General features: G+C 44.5%; 2 protein-coding genes across 2 annotated transcripts; one reads left to right on the top strand and one right to left on the bottom strand.

The window, feature by feature from the left end:
- The first annotated feature begins 6849 nt into the window (after positions 1-6849).
- On the top strand, positions 6850-17707 carry LOC104225992 (uncharacterized). The gene is made up of 4 exons (XM_009777875.2): positions 6850-7218; positions 9674-9732; positions 16648-16829; positions 17443-17707. Exons 1-4 carry the CDS (start codon positions 6852-6854, stop codon positions 17513-17515), a joined length of 681 nt encoding a protein of 226 aa, XP_009776177.2. The 5' UTR covers positions 6850-6851; the 3' UTR covers positions 17516-17707.
- Positions 17708-19301: 1594 nt separating this feature from the next.
- On the bottom strand, positions 19302-20612 carry LOC138871392 (uncharacterized). Its single transcript, XM_070149267.1, has 2 exons — positions 19924-20612; positions 19302-19578 (listed from the first exon to the last, which is right to left on the bottom strand). Exons 1-2 carry the CDS (start codon positions 20610-20612, stop codon positions 19302-19304), a joined length of 966 nt encoding a protein of 321 aa, XP_070005368.1.
- Between the last annotated feature and the right edge of the window lie 975 nt (positions 20613-21587).

Raw genomic sequence — 21587 nt, 5'->3', positions numbered from 1 at the left:
ATGCTATCCCAACAAATGCAGTTGTTGTAAAGGACAGTTTTGAGAGAGTTCCATATTGATTGCCACAGGTTCTATTGAAGATGGGTGATTTGAACTATTTCCTATGGATTTGGATAGGATGTCATTCCAGAAATGGATAGCATTGGGACATTCAAAAAAAATGTGGGCAATGTCTTCTTGATCATTGTTACAGTAGTGACATTGAGGGACACAGTTGATTCCAATAGAGTGGAGGAAGCTCCTAGTTGGGAGTCTTTTATGGATTAGGAGCCAGATGAAGTATTTAATTTTGTTGGGTGCTTGAAGCTTCCAGATCCATTTGAAGGGTGCTTCTTCCCCAGCAGGAAGGCTGGTTGTAGTCCTGCTTAGGAAGGAGTAAGTAGAGTTGTTTGAGAACTGGCCATTAGGAGTCAAATACCATATAAGATTATCATCTTTGGTTGTAGCATTTGGGATGAATACAGAGTTGAGGAGGTTCAGAGTACTTGGGGATATTGATGGACAAGGCTGAGGTATCCCAATTGCCCAGGTTGTGAATTGAGTTAACCTTGCTTGAAGGTCATTTTGTGTTAAAGGGCCTTATATCATATGCCTGATTGCAGGCTGATTAGGGATCCAAGTGTCATTCAAGAAACTGACCCTATTCCCTTTGTTGACTACCCATCTGTTTGCTTTGTTGCATACCTCCCATCCCTTTAGAATGCTTTTCCAGGTTGGGGATTTTGGGTGTTTAGGGTGTCTAAATGCATTATCAGGTCTAGACATGTTGCAATGTTTGTGAATGAGCACTCTAGCCCATAGACTATTGGTATTCTTATAAGCTCTCCATGCTAGGTTTGTGAGAGAAGCTTTGTTCTTGATACGCCTTTTGGAGTCCTAGCCCTTCCTCAGCCTTGGTTTTAGTGACTACCTCCCACTTAATCAGATGCATCTTTTTTCTTTCAGGGGTGGAGCCCCAAAGGAAATTTCTCTGAATTTTATAAATCTGATTGGTGACTTTGAGGGGTAGACTTATGTATTGCATAACATGACTTGGAATGCTATTCAAAGAGGTCTTGGCCAATACTGTTCTTCCAGCCATGTTAAGGCACCTGGTTTTCCAACCAGCCAACTTGGATTGCATGTTGTCAATGATGAATTGGAAGTCTGCAGCTGATTGTTTTTTTATGGAGAATGGGGAATCCCAGGTATTTTCCAAAGGATGTTGTGTGCCTGATGGACAAATGATTGGTGAGGTGATGAAAGGTATCTTGGGTGGTGTTGGAAGAAAACAGGACTCTTGACTTGGTGAGATTTATTTTTTGTCCTGATTGTTCATTGAAGTTCTGCAATATTGAAAGAATGGTATTGCAGTTCATGTCATTGGCTTTGGCAAAGAGGGTGAGCTCATCTGCAAAGAATAGGTGTGATATTTTTGGTCCAAACCTACTTATACTTATGGGGTGCCATTGGTTATGTAGTACTGCCTTATCAATGGATCTAGAAAGTCTTTCCATGCATATGATGAATAGGTAGGGAGACATAGGGTCACCCTGCCTGATGCCCCTTGAGGGTTTGAAAGACTCTGTTTTTCCCCCATTGACAAGAATGGAAATGGAGGATGTACTGATGTATGACATGATGAGTTTGGATAAGCCCTTGGGGAAATTGAAGGCATCCAGAGTGTCTCTAATAAAAGACCATTCTAGCCTATCAAAGGCCTTCTCTAGGTCTATTTTTAGGATCATGTTGCCACTCTTCCCCTTTATTTTCTGAAGTGAGTGATATACTCCTGGACAATGATAGCATTGTCACATGCCCTCCTATTGGATAGGAAGCTTGCTTGGCTTGGGCCAATGATGTAGGGGAGGATAGGCTTTATCATGTTCACAATGATTTTTGTGATTGATTTGTAGATGGTGTTACAGAGGCCAATGGGTTTGAAATTTTTTAGCATTGAAGCTTGGGAAAATTTAGGGATTAGACACAGAAGAATTTGGTTCATGGTGCTATCCATGGATCTTGTGGAGAAGCATTTTTTGCAGAAGTTTGTGACAGAGTCCCCTACTATATCCCAATACTTTTGGTAGAAGAAGAGGTGGAGGCCATCTGGGCTAGGAGATTTGAAAGGTTTATTGGAAAAGACTACCCTTTTAATCTCACTTGAAGGGGTCTGTCCATAAAAGCTTTTTGGCTTTGGGACAGGATGGGTTCTATGGTAGAGTGATTAGTAGTTTCCCAAGGGGCTTCAGTGTGGGAAGTTGTGTATAGATCAGTAAAGAAGCCCACAATAGTTGAATGGATGTCTGTTTGGTTATGAAGCCAATTTCCATTCTCTTCTTTAAGGGAAAGGATTCTGTTCCTCCTTCTTCTATTGAGGGTGGATGTATGAAAGAATCTAGTGTTAGCATCACCCTCATTTTGCCAGTTGATCCTAGACTTAAGTTTCCAAAAGTCTTCTTCACATTTGAGGATTAGGTTGAGTTCAGTATTTAGCTTAGTTTCAAGGTTTATCAGGTAACTACTTAATTGGTAGCTAGGAGATTTTTGGATTCCAGAGATTCTAGCCATGAGTCTCTTCTTTTGATGGAAGATGTTTCCAACGACCTCATGGTTCCACTTGGTTACCAGAGTCTTGAAACTTTCAGTAGATTAAAGAAGGGTGGAGTGGTCAGAGAAGGCAATATTGATGATGTTGGGGAAGGAAGGGTGGCTAGCCCACATTGATTCAAACTTGAAGGGCCTTGAAGATTTATTAATTGGAGGCCCTACCAGGTTAATTTGCAAAGGGTAGTGGTCTGAGTGGGTCCTAGGGAGGTGAAGTACAATAGCTTCAGAGTACTGCTCAATCCAACCTTCACTAGCAAAGCACATGCTATTCTTTTCCAAAATTAGAGAGGTTTTGTTATTGTACCTTTTATTAGTCCAAGTGTATTTGCTTCCCTTATAGCCTAGGTCTATTAGGTTACACTTATTTATGTAGTTCCAAAACAGGTTGTTGCGACTCAAGTTTATAGGGTTACCCCTAAATTTGTCCCTGGCCTTTAAAACTTCGTTGAAGTTTTCTCCTATAAACCAATTTGTTTTTATGCTATTTGATTTTGAAATTAGTTGCTCCTATATGAGTTTCCTATTTACTAAGAGATTGCTAGCATAAATAGCAGAAAAGAGCCATGGAGGGTGGTCTGGACTTACCTTCACCATTGCATGGATACCTTGGGGGTAGTTGACACCTCTTCAACAATCACGAACTCTTCTTTCCACATAAACACGATACCCCCAGATGGGCCTACTGCAGGAGACTGGATGATCATATCAAACTAGAGTTGCTGGGCTAGGGACTGATGGTCTGCCATCTTCGTTTCAAGCAATACAAGCATGTCAGGCTCGTGCATTTTCACCATTTCTAAACAATACCGTTTGAACTCGGCATTGTTTCCACCCCTAACATTCCATATGATGTAGTTCATCATTGGAGCTGTGGGTGATTGGTGAGTTCCCTCTTGAGGGCTCCTTGGACCTTGCAGGCCCGACATTTGGAGTGGGGAGGACTTCCTCTTTAGACTCAGGATTAGAGTTAGGTTTAGAAGGGGTTTCAATGGACTGTGTGTTTGGCCTGAGACTAGGCTCATTCCATACTTGGTCATTGTTCAAGGGCACAGCACCACTACTATCTCGCTTGTTTCCGTGCTGAACTCTATCGATCTCACTAAGTCCAGGAGAAGTGAGTCCGTCCTTGGTGTGGCATAAGGCATTTCTGGTTCTTCTGAGGCATTCTTCTTCTTGAGTGTCTCCAGAGCTTTGGAGATTCCTTTCTGGATATTCTGAAGAGGTGGTGAGTTGCTCTTCCTTTTTGGAGCAGAAGATGATGGGTTGTTTTGGGTTGGCTGATCGATCATGACGAAGACCGGCTCCGCTGTTGGGTCCTCTTTCATCAGATCTGAGAAGAAGGGTAAGGATTGGAAGCCCTGTAGAATATGGTTGTTGAGGGCTTGGGGTTCCATTAACGGGGAGTTGCTGTCGCTGTTGACTATCGATTGCTATATGAGAGATCCAAAGTCTGCCAGTGCCTTGTTCAGTGCTTCCACTGTCACCCTGGCTAGGTGGGCTAGGTTTTGCGCTATCAGTGTCACCCTGTGGTTGGCCAGGGTGAAATCTTAGGAGAGTCCCTACCCCTACAAGGCAACCTCCAACCAGGAGGCCGATTGGTGGTCCGGTGGTGGTGGTAGTTTGGTGATGGTGGTCGGTGGTGTTTCTTTTGCCATTTTTATGTTTTTTTGTCTTGCTACTTTGGGTAACAAGAGGTGTGAAGTTAAGGGACTATCTTCCCATTAATAAACCCTTTGGTGTCACATCTTGGATAGTGGAAGGGTTTCTAGGCATTAGAACTAGGGGGTTGGGTGTTCATTAATTGGGGATCTAATGGAGGTGACGGTTGTGGTCTTTTCATCTAGAAATGGGGGGGGGGGTACTAGATAGGGCACTCAATTGTTGTTGGTAACTGTTGGTATTTCTCCATTAGAGGTCGTTTCAGGAGATTTGGTAGGGAAAGCATAGGTTTGGGTGTTTGGGTGGGGAATTGGGCTGTCAGTGGTGCCCTTAGTTGAGTGCCCGTTTGGGGAAAGGGGGTCGGCCCCATTGGCTGTTTCACCAGGCGTGGTGATTGTGGTCTTGGTAGATGGGCTAGAGGCCCCTTGAAAGCTGGGCTCATGATTGGGATTAGTGCGGTCGTCAGTTGTTGGCCCCGTTTTTCGTGTGGCACCTGTATTGGGCTGTGTCTTTAGGCCTGATTTTTTACCTTTTTGGGCAGATCTTGTGTGCTAGTGTGGTTTTTGTTTGGGCCATTTGGCCTCTTTTGGGTTTTTTCGGTGGTGAATATTTTTTTTGAATTATAACGAAGAGTTTGAGTTTGGAGAAATTTACCTGAATTGGCATCGAACATATTTACCTGTATCTCCTCCGTCTGTGAAGCATGTTGTGGTTTGTTCGATTTACCTTCATTTTTGTTTATTGCTTTTGGTTGTCCCTGCTTACATCTTCTTGGGAAGGTGACAGTTTTCCATTCACTTTCCTCCGAAATGGCTGCTTTCCTTTGATGATCATCCTGTGGTTCGTGGGTTGCTGTGGGTGTTGGTGTCCTATAGTTGCAAATATGTACAGTGTGTCCTATTCTGCCACAAATAGTGCATAGAGTTCCCTTTCATTCATAGATCACAGCCTGCTTATGGTCTCCTATTATTACTGATGTTTTTACTGGGGTTTTCAGAGGAACTTGGATGCAAATACGGGCATATCTTCCCAGAGGATGTATATTGGTCTATCTTGAGAAGTTTGCCCAGCTTCCTCCCAACTTTCTCCAAGATATCCTGGTCATGGAACTCTGTTGGTAATTGGGGTAATCGGATCCAAATGGCAGTAGAAGTAAGTGTGGCTTCTTGGGGAACAAACTTTGGTTCCCATTTACGTACGGATAGGAAGTTTCCAGAAATGAACCAAGGTCCTAGGTGTAGAGCCTTAACCATGCTTTCTTCTAAACTAAATTTTACTATGTAGAAGTCTCACCCTAGGTCAATCAAGATTAATTGTTCGGATGGCTTCCATAGGTCGTTTAGCTTAGATCGAAGGAGATGGAGAGGCATCTTTAGCTTGAACACTTTGATAATCACCGAGTAGCGTCATGGGAGGTAAAGACGCTCTTTCCATCTTGTGAGAGGGGAATTGAGCCCTCAATGTGCTTCCCTTTGTCCAGATTTGTAATTGGTTGGTGATCTATTTCGTAGTTTGTTTGGTTGCTCGCTGGTTTGTCCAAGAGCATTTCCTTATAGGAGTGATGAGGCATTTCTACCTCCATTTGGCTATATTTATCCGGGGGTTTTGGTGGGAGTGGTGGCTTAATCGGAGGGGGATCCATGGTGTGGAAAGGTACTTCCAAGCTGAAGTTGGTAGAGAGCGTTTTTGACGCACGATAGAGAGATCTGGACACACCCTTGTGGTCAAAATTACCGGGACAGCACATTACTACTAACTAACCAGGTAACTAGAGTATATTACTTTTTCGGTGAATAGTTAAATGTGCTTAGATAACATATTGCTGAAATTATTTTATTAAAATATGAGTACTATAATTAAAATAGTTGAGATATACTATTCAATCGAAAATCAAAATAAATTTGCGTCAATTCTAAATTTTTTTAAGGATCGGACAAGCAAATTAGTTTAACTTTTTAATAATTGTAGATGCATGCAATTGAACCTATCACTTGAAAATGTTAGCTAAAAGATTAAAAAACCACACAAATGTACTACTTATAAGATAACGGAAATGGAGAAATTATATTTTTATACGTAAAAGCATAATTTAATCACATATAACTTATGATTTAGAAATGACAAAGCTACAATGAAAAGGACATAAAAAAAAGTGAAAATGCTAATAGTGCTCCTGATGTATATCATATACCTGGTGCTGGTTGTTTATTTGTTGTGCCAAATAAGCATGTGTCGTGGCGAGAATATAAGATAATAGATACTACCCTTCGACTGTCAAATATCCGAACAAAATATTAGGAAGTTACAATATTCTATTTTGGATGTTTCAATATGGCACATAAATGTGAACATGCAATCATGTAGAGCTTTATCTAATCTAAAGCAATTTCCAAAACATTTGTTATTTGATCTAAGGAATGTCTAAAGCAATCACGTAGAGCTTTATCTAAACTCTAAAGCAATTTTCAGTGGGCTGAGATTCATTATAATATAAAGGACAATTTTTTTTACAATAATAATTTCCAAGTTCGGCAATTGGGCCCGGGCTAATACTAACTAGTGTTAAAAGATGTAAGAGACTCGTTCTAGTAAATCAAATGTGTATGCTTGTAAGAGTGCTCAAATTTTATACTAAAGCTTTAGGGGTTAAAACGAGTTTGAGCTTAATTTCATGGTCACAAGTCACAACTAACAATTATAACTCTGAGAGTAAAGTCAAAAGTCAAATTAAAAAGGTCCCCCAAACCGACCCGTTAACTTCTGATCATAATAGAGACTCCGCAAAGGAGAGAGAGAGAGAGAGAGAGAGAGAGATGGGTCTGATCTACGCAGCAGTGTTGTGCTTCCTTGTTGGAGTTTACGGTGCAAGAGCAGAGCAGTTGAGCACGAAAGAGTGTGAAAATCTGGGGTTTTCGGGTCTAGCTCTGTGCTCCGATTGTAGAACTCTTGTTGAGTATGTTAAAGATCAAGGTTCTTTCTCCTATCCTTTATTCTCTCTACCTCTGCACCTAATATGCACATATTTTCATTTTTCACTCCTTGTAATTTATGTATTTTTTAATTAATACTTTTGGGTACAAACATAAATCCATAAAAAAGGTATTGAGGGAAAGTATTGACCTTAACATTGTATTCAATGCGGCTGAAGATGAGCTTGGATCTGTAGGTGTTTATGGCCTGATGTTTAGTTCAAATGAGGGAATTAGGTTGGAGGAGATGGGTCCAGAAGGGGGATGATTTAAGGTTAAGGCAAACAAGGAGTATAAATTAGTCTATCCAGCGCTGATTAGCTTGCTGAACGGGTGTGAATTGGGGAAAAAGTTTGGTGATTGCACTATAATTGAAAGAGAACAGGGAATTGGAGGAGTTGGATAGAAGGGCCTAGGCACTAAATCCAAGTCATGTTGTCTTCCCTATATTGAGAACCTAATAATCGGTGGGGGACTAAGTAGAGGGAAGGGGGTTTCAGGGTTCAACTGAAACCCCTTTGTCGGAAAATTACTGCACCAATAGGGTAAAAATGAATTCTTTTTATTATATGTAAACTGTTTAATCCCTTTGGCATGAAAAAAAATTCTAGCATAGTGGTAAAGGGGCGCAAAGTTGTTGTAAGTCCAAAGTTCAAATTCCAGCTGTCACATCATACAACTCTTTGAATCCCCTTATATAAATTCCTGGCTTCGCCACTACTCATAATGGAGGACAGGTGGCAACGAACCATATACAACTCCAGAATCATTCTTTTGATAAGCTACAGGGTAAGAATTCTTGACCAGGTAATAGCACTAAGGAAAAATCTCTCGTCCATATTGTGGTAGCCCATCCAAAACAACTTTTACATACTTATCATGCTTAGTCGGCTCTTTTTTCAGGCACAACAACAACAACCCAGTAAAATTTCACTAGTGGGGTCTGGAAAGGGTAGAGTGTACGCAGACCTTACCCCTATCCCAAGGGGTAGAGAGTTTGTTTCCGATAGACCCTCGGCTCAAGGAGACGAAAAAAACAACATATCCGTACCATCAACAGAAACCATAGAAATAATAACAGCATCACGAGTACAAGAAGATAGATGAAAAGCAATAACAATAACACGTAGAAAAGCTCGGTACTATGAAAAGTGGAAGAAAAGTGTAGACACAACAATAACCACTAGCAGTCTAGGACACAACCCTATTAGACTAGCCTCTCACCCTAATGCTCCTTTTCCAGGCACAAAAAATGGAAATGACATTCCATAGTTGCTTTAACTCATCCAAGACAAAAATTTATCCCACATCTGTGGATAACTAAGATTTGTTGTTTATGCACTAAGCAACCGAATGCATGATACTTGACTTTCAATCCTAGCTCTGTTTAGACTTGTTCTAACCTGGGAAAGAAGCAGCAATGGACCGATATCCACAGTCCTATCTAGAGCCCTAATTAATGATAAACCTCTGCACAAAACCTATCAGTGTGGGCTAAATAAACCTTTATGTTATTGATATTGAAGAGTTGAAGGATAGCTACAACACATAGTAAACCTGTAGTAGTTTTTAGTGCATCATTCTCCCTGGTTGGTGGGATTTTGATAGAGATTGAAGTGTTCAAGGGGAAGACAATATAAGTATTAAACTGACATACTGATACAAAAGCTTTATGGAACTTTGATGAAAAACATTTGGAAGGTAGTGGGAAATAGCAGCTTATTTGCTTATCGTTGGTCTTACAAATTCACAAATTTGTGCTTCTATGACGCAAGCCTTTTCAAGTGTGTGTGTGTATATATATCCTAGGTGGTCCAAGTCCTTCACATTCGCTACCTCTATATCTTTGCCCTCATCCTTATACTGCAAAAAGAAAATATCTTACTTTCTGAGAAAATGGTGAAACCTCTAGAAAAATCGGGAGGTTTCGTTTGCTGAGCGTAATATGAGAGGATTATATGGGTATGTAAAAGGTCGTGCAATGTCAGTCATCCATGTCTAATTGTGATTGGAAATGTTTGAACTTATCAACTTTTGACAGACATGTTCTGTATTTTAAGAATGACTTCAGTGTATATGATAGAACTCCACTATATTTGACTAATTATTGTTGATTTATGGAGAAAAGGACCATACATAGTTAGAAACAACAACTTTATCAATGAAAAAGAAAAAGAATAGTGTGATAGAAAGTAGAAACAATGGCATTAATGCAAAAAATTGACCAATAAAATAACTGATAGGTTCATAGAAACCATGCTCCATATTTTGATGCAGGAGCAATTTCCATTTTATTGGTTGTTCCGTGTTTTGTGGATTATTAGGAATTAAGAACAAAAAAATAAACTGCTCGTTTATCAGTGTTTTCTGTCATGTTTTTCTAGTTTAATTTCCATATGAGTGTTGACAGTATGGTTATATCTTGCTAAATAGTATTGATTATATATTGTTTACAGAGTTGGTTTCTGAATGCTTGAGCTGTTGCACAGAAGACTCTGATGATGCCATGAGTAAGGTACAGATGCGACCAAGATCATTTTTTGGCAGCATTAATTTAGGGTTGTATTTAGAGTTTTGAAGGCTCTCCTCTGGTTTCCTGTCACTAGTTTTGCCCAATTTTTTGTTTGAAAATTTTGGCTTCCATGCATACATTGTAGAGATAAGATGGACTTATGTTAGCACCCAGAAAATAATCAAATTAAAATAGAGGCAAGACTAAGACACAAAAGAGGCACTTATCTGCCCCTCCTTGGACGTGCATCCATCCATTTTTTTCTTTGTCTTAGCTTGTTTTGGGAAAATTGAAAATATTACCTTTTTGGTTTCTATACTTGGCTCACAATCCCCAAGTGCTTAGGAAATGAATAAAGCTATTAAAAAATGAGAAGCGGACGACTCATTCTTCTTTTTACAAACACCTTGACCAAAAAGTTATTGGGAGGTCGAGGGAGAAAATAAGATGTCCAAAAATCACTTTGGAGAACGCTGTTTTCTTTCTTTCTTTCCTTCTTTTTGCATCCCTTTCTCTTGCTTGGGGGTTTGTGGAATTCCTAAAGATTCTAATACTATCTACAGCTGTTGCGCAAGTACATTACATGCTATCTGTCATGGGCGGCTTTCCAGCCGTGCCCCATGACCCCTTGGGCGCGCCCCGTGGCGTCCTAGCAAGCCTTCCAATGCCTAGCGCCACGGACGGCCCCGTGGTCTTGGCCGCGCCAAGTGACAAGCGCGCCTGTGCCTCTGTCGCCCCACCGATATCCCTCGCCAGCACCCAACCGCAGGCAGATGCCAACAGCGCCGCGCGCGCAGACAACGCGGCGCGCGCAGACCCTGATGCCAAAGACTATGCTGCTGACAACGGACCTGTTTTCTGCCTTATAGCAAACTAAGTCTTTTTCATTGTAAATATAGAGTAGTTTTATTCCATGTACTTCCATTATGTTTCTCTAGCTTAATCAAGTCTAGTCTTGTAGCTTTGGATTATTTTTTTTAAGCATTATTAGGGGGGATCAAGCAATCAAACTTTCTAGCAAGCAAACAATTCTCTGTACTGGTGTCTCTCCCCCTCGACACCGCGTTTCCTTTCTGTAATAGCTTTCATTAATGCAATCAAGCTTTCTTTCATTCTCAATTCTCATTCCTGTTCTCTCAATTTCTCTTGACATTGGTTTTCCCGTACGGCACTGACAATCTAGTCTAGCGTACGGAGGGGACCTCAGTTGGCGGACAGCAACTGCACTGACATCAGTTGCTTAGCCTTACGTCGCCCTTCCAAGGAATCTCAGGAAGGCGCCGCGTAACAGTTGGTATCAGAGCCTAGGCTCGACATCGGACGAGGGAACGCATTGCCATTACCACCATTTCTGACCATGGTGAATCATGGGGACCGCATTGCGGCCCTTGAACAGACGGTTGACGGATTACTGCCCATCATGGATACGGTGCCTGAACTAAGAACCAGCCTAGGGCAAAGGTTGGATGACCTGGACCGCAGGGTGCTCCAGGCCGAAGTTGACATAGAAAACATCAGTCGTGACTCCGAGGGAGATCGGCAAACGGCAGCCACAGAGGCAGCCGAAATTTTTGGCAAATTCGAGGGACTCCAACAGGAGCGTGCCGAGGATTTAGCTTACAGGGCACAAGAGGCAGACAGGGTGACTGTCATGCTGTACTATTGACGACTTGACAGACAAGCTCAATGTTGTCAATGCTGCTTTACAGGGCCTGCTGCGAGGCGGTGGAAACTAGATCGGGGGCGCTGCAAACCCCACTTCCGCGACACAAAAACTGAAAATTCCTGAGCCAAAGCCATACAGTGGAGCTAGGAATGCCAAGGAAGTGGAGAACTTCATCTTTGATGTCGAACAATATTTCGATGCTGTTGGGGGCCTAGAAGAAGCTAAGAAGGTAGCAACTGCTGCCATGTATCTTCAGGGTGATGCTAAACTCTGGTGGCGGGTGAAATACGAAGCCATCAAGGCCGGTGAAGATGCTCTCGAAACATGGGCAGAACTGAAGGCAGCCATCCGCCTACAGTTCTTCCCCGAAAATGTCGAATACAATTCAAGGAGAAAGCTACGGGAGCTCCGTCAGACCAAATCTGTGCGGGACTACGTGCGGGAATTCTCCGCGCTCATGCTAAGCATACGCGACATGGGGGACAAAGACAAGCTCTTCACTTTCCTAGAAGGGCTGAAACCTTATGCCCGTATGGAGCTACAAAGACAACGGGTAGATACCCTGCCCAAGGCGATCCAAGCAGCTGAATGCCTTGGGGACTATCAAATGGAAGCTCGGAAGGATAGGCCTCAGCCGCCTGCCCGAGCGGGATTCAAAGGGGGCCAGTCTAGCAATGGTGGCCCTAGCAGAAGTGGGGGAGATCGGAGCTCAACCAAACCTAAGGCTCCCTCCACAGGCAGCAACAGTGCTGCGTCTAACAACAATGATCGGGGGAGGAAGCCTCCTTCAGGATGCCGTCATTGCGGCGGACCACATTGGAACAATGAGTGCCCACAGGCACAGATGAACGCCCATCAGACTTTTGATGATGGGACGGATGACGACTCAGACGATGCGGATCAGACTGAACCAGTAGGTGCCTTCAATGCAATTGTTGGCTCCATTTCTGAGGCATTAGCAGAGACTAGTGCTGGTATCCGTAAGAAGAAGGACCCATGTCCAGCCACCAAGAAAGGGAAAAAGAAGGCGGATGATGAGACTCCTCTTAAGCACGAGAGGACCTTAATGTTCGTTGAGATGAAGGTGAATGGCAAGCCCATTCAGGCCATGGTAGACACGGGTGCTACCCACAACTACTTAGCCTCGACTCAGGTGGAGCGCCTTGGTCTAGTTGTAGGGAAAGGTAGAGGCCGTGTCAAGGCTATCAACTCACCTCCCCAGCCAGTGGGTGGAATAGCCAAAGAAGTACCGGTGAAGCTTGGCCCTTACGAAGGAAAATTCAACCTGCGCGTGGTGATCATAGATGACTTCGAGTTGATAGTTGGATTGGAATTCCTAAGGCAAACCAACACCATGCCTGTACCGTATGCTGACATGTTACTGATGATGGAAGCAAACGAGACCAAGCCCTGCATTATCCCGTGCATGCCCATGAAGATGTCCGTTGAAAACATCTCGGCCTTGCAGTTGAAGAAGGGGGTCAAAAGAAATGAACCCACGTTCCTAGCAACCCTCTGCATCGAAGATGTAGAACGCTCCTCGGGTCCCATTCCTGAACCCGTGAAGGAGCTACTACTAGAGTTTGAAGATGTCATGCCACAAGACATGCCAAAGCGACTACCGCCTAGGCGCACTGTGGACCATGAAATTGAGTTGGTGCCGGGCGCGAAGCCACCTGCCCGGGCGCCTTACAGAATGTCACAACCCGAACTCACCGAGCTTCGGAGACAATTGACGGAAATGCTAGACACAGGGATTATCGTGCCCTCCAAATCCCCATACGGGTCCCCTGTGCTATTCCAAAAGAAACATGATGGTAGTCTACGACTCTGTGTGGACTATCGGGCTCTAAACAAAATTACTGTGAAGAACAAGTACCCTATTCCGCTAATGGCAGACTTGTTCGATAGACTGGGTGGTGCGACGATGTTCACCAAAATAGACCCGAAGACAGGTTATTGGCAAGTTCGGATTGCAGAGGGTGATGAGCACAAGACGACCTGTGTGACAAGATATGGGTCGTACGATTTCCTGGTTATGCCATTCGGCTTGACTAACGCCCCAGCTACGTTTTGCACTTTGATGAACCAAGTCTTCCGAGAGTACATTGATGAATTTGTGGTGGTCTACTTGGATGACATTGTGGTATATAGCCAAACATTGGAGGAACACCTGATGCACTTGCGGAAGGTCCTAGCTCGATTATGTGAGCATGAACTATATGCGAAGCTATCTAAGTGCTCCTTTGCTCAAAAGCAAATTGACTTCCTCGGACATGTCATCGAGGAAGGGCGGATCAAGATGGACCAGCAGAAGATTCAGGCAATCACAGATTGGCCGCCGCCTAAGGATATCCACGCCTTGAGGGCGTTCCTTGGTCTATGCAATTTTTATCGACGATTCGTGAAAGACTACTCCCTCATTGCAGTACCATTGACAGAACTCCTCAAGAAGGTCACGCCTTGGGAATGGGGACCCAAGCGAATGGAGGCCTTCAACGCATTGAAAGCGGCTATGTCTAGTAGCCCCGTCTTGGCCCTTCCTGATCTGGCCAAGCCATTCGAAGTACAAACAAATGCATCTGACTATGCCCTCGGTGGAGTCCTGCTACAAGAAGGGCATCCTGTAGCATACGAGAGTCGGAAGCTAAAAGATGTAGAGCGACGCTATGCCGCCCATGAGAAAGAATTATTGGCTGTCGTCCACTGCTTGCGCCTCTGGAGGCACTATCTTCTGGGAACCCCGTTTGTGGTCAAGACAGACAACACAGCTGTTAGCCATTTCATGACCCAACCGAAGTTGAATGGTCGACAGGCCAGGTAGCAGGAACTCCTAGCTGAATTCCACTTCAACCTGGAGTACCGAAGTGGGAAGACCAATCATGTTGCTGATGCGCTCAGTCGGAGAGCTGATCTAGCATTGGTGTGCTTGCTCGCCACCCTAAGGGGAAGCGAAGTAGCCACCTCCATCAAGGACCAGATACAGGATTTACTCATCAAAGACCCTGCTGCACAGTATTTGGTTGATTTGGTAGGACAGGGCAAGACTCGCCAGTTCTACATGGAAGATGGTTTTCTGAAAGTGAAAGGGAACCGACTTTATGTTCCTAAAGGAGGAGACCTACGAAGGACTCTTCTGGCGGAATGTCATGATACTCTGTGGGCCGGCCATCCCGGTGAAGAACGCACCATGGCGTTACTCCGCCGTGCATATTATTGGCCTCAAATGACCGATGACGTTGCTCAGTATGTGAAGACTTGTCTAGTATGCCAGAAGGACAAGTCAGACCGCTTAACACAGGCGGGACTCTTGGAACCACTAGCTGTCCCAAAGAGACCTTGGGAAAGTGTTTCCCTGGATTTCATCACCGGATTGCCCAAGGTCGGAGATCTAACAACTATCTTGGTTGTGGTAGATCGGTTTTCCAAATATGCTACCTTTATTGCTGCCCCACAATATATATCAGCAGAAGATACAGCTCGACTCTTCTTCTCTCATGTCGTCAAATATTGGGGCCTACCCAAAGATATTGTTAGTGATCGTGACTCACGCTTCACTAGCAACTTTTGGACCCAACTCTTTAAGTGTCTTGGGTCGAAGCTGAATCACAGCTCAAGTTTTCATCCGCAATCTGATGGCCAGACGGAGCGGTTCAATGGTATGTTGGAGGAATATTTGCGTCATTTTGTAACCGGATCGCAGAAGAATTGGGTGAAGCTTCTGGATGCTGCTCAACTGTGTTTCAATTCACAAAAGAGCTCTAGTACAAACAAAAGCGCTTTTGAAATTGTTACCGGACAGCAACCGCTACTCCCACACACAGTCAATGCACCAAATATGTCTAAATCTCCTCGAGCTGCTAGCTTCTCTAAAGAGTGGAAGCAAAATTTGGAGATAGTGCGGAGCTATCTTGTCAAGGCTCAAAAGCGGATGAAGAGGCATGCTGATCAGAATCGTCGCTTTGTTGAATACCAAGTAGGAGACAAAGTGATGGTCAAAATTCCAAAGCGTTACTTATTTGCGGGGGTCCATGACCCTCGCTTATTGCAAAAATACATTGGACTCTTGTCCATTGAAAGGCGTATTGGGAAAGTTGCATACCGGGTGGATACCCCAGCTTGGTGGAAAATTCATCCTGTTTTTCATGTCAGCCTCCTGAAACCTTTTCGGGAAGATACAGAGGATCCTTCAAGGAGCCAGCTCACAATACCCAGTATTCGAGGGCCCAATTCAACCGGGAAAAGGCGTGTTGAAGCTATCCTTGATGATAGAGTGATTCATGCCTCAAGGAAAGATCACCAGGAGTTCTTGGTGAAATGGCAGGGCTGTGATACAGAGGAGAACACTTGGGAGAGGGGAACAAACCTCAAAGCCTACAAGAGCCTAATTGAAGATTATCTTGCAAGTAAGGCGCCGAGGACGTCGCCAACTCAGGTGGGGGAGAATGTCATGGGCGGCTTTCCAGCCGTGCCCCATGACCCCTTGGGCGCGCCCCGTGGCGTCCTAGCAAGCCTTCCAATGCCTAGCGCCACGGACGGCCCCGTGGTCTTGGTCGCGCCAAGTGACAAGCGCGCATGTGCCTCTGTCGCCCCACCGATATCCCTCGCCAGCGCCCAACCGCAGGCAGATGCCAACAGCGCCGCGCGCGCAGACAATGCCGCGCGCGCAGACCCTGATGCCAAAGACTATGCTGCTGACAACGGACCTGTTTTCTGCCTTATAGCAAACTAAGTCTTTTTCATTGTAAATATAGAGTAGTTTTATTCCATGTACTTCCATTATGTTTCTCTAGCTTAATCAAGTCTAGTCTTGTAGCTTTGGATTATTTTTTTAAGCATTATTAGGGGGGATCAAGCAATCAAACTTTCTAGCAAGCAAACAATTCTCTGTACTGGTGTCTCTCCCCCTCGACACCGCGTTGCCTTTCTGTAATAGCTTTCATTAATGCAATCAAGCTTTCTTTCATTCTCAATTCTCATTCCTGTTCTCTCAATTGCTCTTGACATTGGTTTTCCCGTACGGCACTGACAATCTAGTCTAGCGTACGGAGGGGACCTCAGTTGGCGGACAGCAACTATACTGACATCAGTTGCTTAGCCTTACGTCGCCCTTCCAAGGACTTTCAGGAAGGCGCCGCGTAACATATCTCACGACAGTCAACTAATGACTAGAGTAAATCATGAACACTCTTGAAATGATGCCCTTTTTTTTCTGAAATGGTACTTCTAATCTACTCTGATTGTGATTGCAGGTTGTTTATTCTGGAGCAATTTTGGAAGTCTGCATGAGAAAGCTGGTTTTCTATCCTGAAGTCGTTGGGTTCATTGAAGAAGAAAAGGATAAGTTCCCTTGCGTAAAAATTCAATATGCATATAATTCTCCGCCAAAGTTGATCATGTTGGATGATCATGGAGAGCACATGGAAACCATTAGGTCATCTTCCTGTCTCCTTTTCCCCTCTTTCCTTTGTGTTATGTGTGTCTCACAGCCGATTTCCTATTTCTATGTTGTCTTTATTAAAGTGCATTGAGCATGAGAAGTATTGCCCATCAGGATCCTTGTGCTCTGATACATTTTCTGAAATCGTGCTCTTTCATATGAATTTCTGTTTCATGCTTGGGAAACATACCTGTATTGAGCACACTGATAAGCAGTCTTTTAGTTGCCTCTAGAAGATCAACCTTTGGGTCATGAGTGTGTCACATGCTGACCAATTTCAGAGATCCCTTAAGGGCATTCTGATTTGTACCCTTGGGAAGCCTGAGTATGAGGAGCAGCAAAAGCTGCAATTCCTGGAGTTCAGCTATTTATTTGACTTTCTACAAAGGTCAGTTAGTACTTACCTAGACGGGGTCAATGGGCGATCAAGGAGGCCCATGACCTAGGCTGGTGACTTCCTTTGCACTTAGGAGGTGTGCCCGCCTAAGGTCGGCCCAAGTTAAAAAAAACAAAGATTAGTTAGTACCCTGCATTGCATCTTCCTATGCACTAATGTGCAATAACAGCAAGTTCTCTGGTTATCTAATGTCTTTGGTACATTTTGCAGAATTGATAACTGGAAACGCGAGCACATATTGCAGTTCTTGAAAGAGAAGGTTAAACCATCATCGGATATCTAATGTGGCTGGTGGTAGAGTCCCGTTTGATCAAGAGCGGCTTCATGAGGAGCGGGCTTTTCTTAAACCTGCATCTAGTTTCAGAAAGCTGAGAATGTTTTTGAGTGAAGAGTCCGTAACATGCAATTACTAGCAACTTATGAACTGGATTCTATGCTTTTACGTGCTTGATGTAGTCATCAGATTTCATGGTCCTGCTCTTTTCTTTTTCAACTTTCTTTCCTACCAACTCCTCCCACTCTCTCCTTAATTTGTCATTACCAAATTACAGTTCAAGAGTAGCTCTGCCTCCAAAAAGCCTCAAAAAAGAAAATTTATGAGAATAAATTAATAGTCGTAATCATATTAAAAGGAATTGAAATTCTGAACAAATAAACGCCAAGAGGTGTTTGTTTGAAAAAATAAATTGGAAAAATTGACAACTTTTCTCAAAAGGTTCTTAATACTCTTTTGAAAGCATATCGAAGGCACAATCCATAACAACAACAACAACAACAACAACTACCCAGTAAAATCCCACAAAGTGGGGTCTGGGGAGGGTAATGTGTACGCAGACCTTACCCCTACCCCGATAGGGCAGAGAGGCTGTTTTCGATAGACCCTCGGCGCAGAAAACAAGAAAAGACAATTCATAGTAACTCCAGTAGAAGCTGTAATAGTAACAGAAGCATACCAACAAAAAGATAAATGACATGCAATAACAGTAACCAGTAACTAAGGCCCGAGGCTAAGATAAACAGCAACGATAGTGTGGATTCAACATAAACTGCAAGCCATCTAAGATCAACCCTAATCCAACCCCGTCTCACCCCCGGTATGAAGTAAGGAAAGCTCTACTACCCCCTAACCTACAACCCTAATGTTTGACCTCCAAACCTTCCTATCAAGGGTCATGTCCTCAGAAATCTACAGTCGTACCATGTCCTGCCTGATCACATCTCCCCAATACTTCTTAGGCCTCCCTCTACCTCTTCTCGTACCCACCACGGCCAACCGCTCACACCTCCTCACCGGAGCATCAATGCTTCTCCTCCGCATGTACCCGAACCATCTGAGCCTCGCTTCCCGCATCTTGTCATCCACAGGGGCCACGCCACCTTCTTCCGAATATCTTCATTCCTAATCTTGTCTATCCTAGCGTGCCCGCACATCCACCTCAGCATCCTCATCTCTGCTATCTTCATCCTCTGGATATGGGAGTTCTTAACCGGCCAACACTCTGCCCCATACAACATGGCCGGTCTAACCACAGCTCTACAAAACTTACCTTGAGAATCGGTAGCACTTTCTTGTCACACAAGACTCCAGATGCAAGCCTCCATTTCATCCAGCCCGTCCCTATACGGTGAGTGACGTCCTAGTCGATCTTTCCGTCCCCCCTGGATCATCGAACCAAGATACTTGAAGCTATCTCTCTTGGGGATGACCTGTGATCCAAGCCTCACGTCCCTACCTACTTCCCTCGACTCAACGCTAAACTTGCACTCCAGGTACTCTGTAGACCTGCTCAATTTGAAATCCTTAGACTCGAGGGTCTGTCTCCAAACCTCCAATCCCTCGTTAACACCGACTCTCGTCTCATCAATTAGAACTATGTCATCAGCAAATAAGATACACCATGGCACATCCCCTTGAATATGGTGTGTCAATGCATCCATCACCAAGGCAAATAAGAACGGGTTAAGTGCAGAGCCTTGGTGTAATCCCATAACAACCGGGAAATGCTCTGAGTTGCCTCCCACAGTCCTAACCTTAGTATTAGTTCCATCATACATGTCCTTGATTGCTCTTATGTAGGCACTGGCACGCCCTTTGCCTCAAGACATCTCCAGAGCACCTCCCTGGGGACCTTGTCATATGCTTTCTCCAAGTCAATAAACACCATGTGCAGATCCTTCTTCTTATCCCTGTACTGTTCCACCAACCTCCTAATAAGGTGGATAGCTTCCGTAGTGGAGCGACCCAGCCTGAACCCAAACTGATTGTCGGATATAGACGTCGTCTTCCTCACCCTCACCTCTACCACCCTCTCCCAGACTTTCATGGTATGGCTAAGTAAGATACCCCTATAATTGTTACAACACTGGATATCACCTTTGTCCTTGTACAACGGTACCACTATACTCGACCTCCACTCCTCAGGCATCCTCTTCGTCCTAAAAATTATAAAAATTACATTGTACAACCCAGTCAACCACTCCAATCCTGCTCTACCCACACACTTCCAAAACTCAACCGGGATTTCATCTGGCCCGGTCGCTCTACCCCTACTCATCTTACACAAAGCCCCCACGACCTCCTCCACCTTAATGCGTCTGCAATATCTAAAATTTCGGAGACTCTCCGAACGCCCCAAGTCCCCTAGCGCTATATCCCGGTCCCCCTCCTCGTTCAGAAGGCCATAGAAGTACGTCTGCCATCTCTGCTTAATCTGGTACTCTCCCATCAATACTCTACCATCCCCGTCTTTGATGCACCTTACTTGGTCCAGATCGCGGGCCTTCCTCTCCCTCGCTTTAGCCAGCCGAAACAACTTCCTGTCCCCGCCTTTCTCCCCCAATTCCTCGTATAGGCGGCCAAATGCTGCATTCTTAGACTCCATGACCGCCAGCTTTGCCTTCTTCTTTGCCACCTTGTATATCTCTCTATTCGCTCTCCTCTCCTCCTCGTTTGTGCTCCCTACCAACTTCGCGTACGCTACCTTATTTGCCTCCACTTTACCTTGGACTATGTCATTCCACCACCAGTCACCTTGGTGCCTTCCAAAAAAACCCTTCGATATCCCTAGCACCTCTCTTGCCGCCTCCCTCACATAGTTCGCCGTCGTTGACCACATAGTGCTCGCGTCTCCATTACTCCTCCAAGCTCCCATAGCGGATAACCTCACATCCAACTCCTGGGCTTTATCCTTGGTTAAAGCTCCCCATCTAATCCTTGGTCGGCCACGAGCATACCTCTTCTTCCTCTTCATCATAATGTCGACGTCCATCACTAAGAGCCTATGCTGAGTCGCGAGGGTCTCTCCCGGGATAACCTTGCAATCCTTGCACAAACCTCTATCACACCTTCTGAGGAGAAAGTAATCAATCTGAGTCTTCATCGCCGAACTTTGGAAAGTAACCGGATGCTCCTCCCTCTTTGGAAAAGTCGAGTTCGCAATCACCAGCTCGAAAGCTTTGGCGAAGTCTAACAAGAAGTACCTCCTCCGTTCCTAACTCCAAGGCCAAAGCTGCCATGTACCTCGCCATAACTACCAGCAGCTGACCCAATATGGCCATTAAAATCTCCTCCAATAAATAACCTTTCAGTAGGTGGAATACTGTTGCACAATCTCGTCCAAACCCTCCAAGCCCGCTTGCGGCGCGTAAGCGCTAACTACATTGAGGGTGCACTCACCAATCACCAACTTAATAAATATTAGCCTACCATTCACTCGCCTAACCTCCACCACAGACTCTTTAAGATCCCTATCCACCAAGATACCCACTCCATTCTTACCCCTCACGACTCCAGCGTACCACAACTTATACCCGTCCACATTCCTCGCCTTCGACCCTGCCCGCCTAGTCTCCTGGACACAAGTTATATTAACATTCCTCTTCTGGAGAATCTTTGCCAGCTCAATAGACTTACCCGTCAGCGTGCCTATGTTTCACGACCCGATCCTCAATCTACAAGCTCCCTCTTTCCCCTTACCCTCATTGCCTCTCGTCCCATCCACTGACCCCCTCCCCAACCCACTTCTCACCCCCGGCACCCCTCGAGGACATGACCTTACTCTACCATCCCAGACCACAGTACCTACGACAAACTCCAGAAAACGCTAACACAGACCCAAACTAGGAAATAACAGGTAGCAACTACAAATGCTCTAATAATATGCTTGATGCTAACTAAATAGTCACAATTTAACTAGCATAAAGAAAGATACAAGAAATCGGGAGGTACCAACTCCCGATGGAAAGAACCTGGAAATATAACTTGACATCGGTTACCGCCACGCACCACCATTGCCGCTGGGTGCAACTGCTGAAATCGCCGCCTCCGTGAACCCTAAGCACTATTCTGATTGACC

Source organism: Nicotiana sylvestris, chromosome 6, assembly GCF_000393655.2.
Source record: "Nicotiana sylvestris chromosome 6, ASM39365v2, whole genome shotgun sequence".
Classification (NCBI taxonomy): Eukaryota; Viridiplantae; Streptophyta; class Magnoliopsida; order Solanales; family Solanaceae; genus Nicotiana; species Nicotiana sylvestris.
This window is presented reverse-complemented; position numbering and strand designations above follow the sequence as displayed.

Bases quoted from the DNA above. Each gene is read 5' to 3' on its own strand.
- LOC104225992 (XM_009777875.2), top strand. From the start codon at position 6,852: ATGCTTGTAAGAGTGCTCAAATTTTATACTAAAGCTTTAGGGGTTAAA. The intron at 9,733-16,647 runs GTACAGATGCGA...TTGTGATTGCAG, and splicing joins CTGATGATGCCATGAGTAAG to GTTGTTTATTCTGGAGCAAT. The intron at 16,830-17,442 runs GTCATCTTCCTG...TACATTTTGCAG, and splicing joins GAGCACATGGAAACCATTAG to AATTGATAACTGGAAACGCG.
- LOC138871392 (XM_070149267.1), bottom strand. From the start codon at position 20,612: ATGAAGACTCAGATTGATTACTTTCTCCTCAGAAGGTGTGATAGAGGT. The intron at 19,579-19,923 runs GTACTTCTATGG...TAACAATTATAG, and splicing joins ATTAAGCAGAGATGGCAGAC to GGGTATCTTACTTAGCCATA.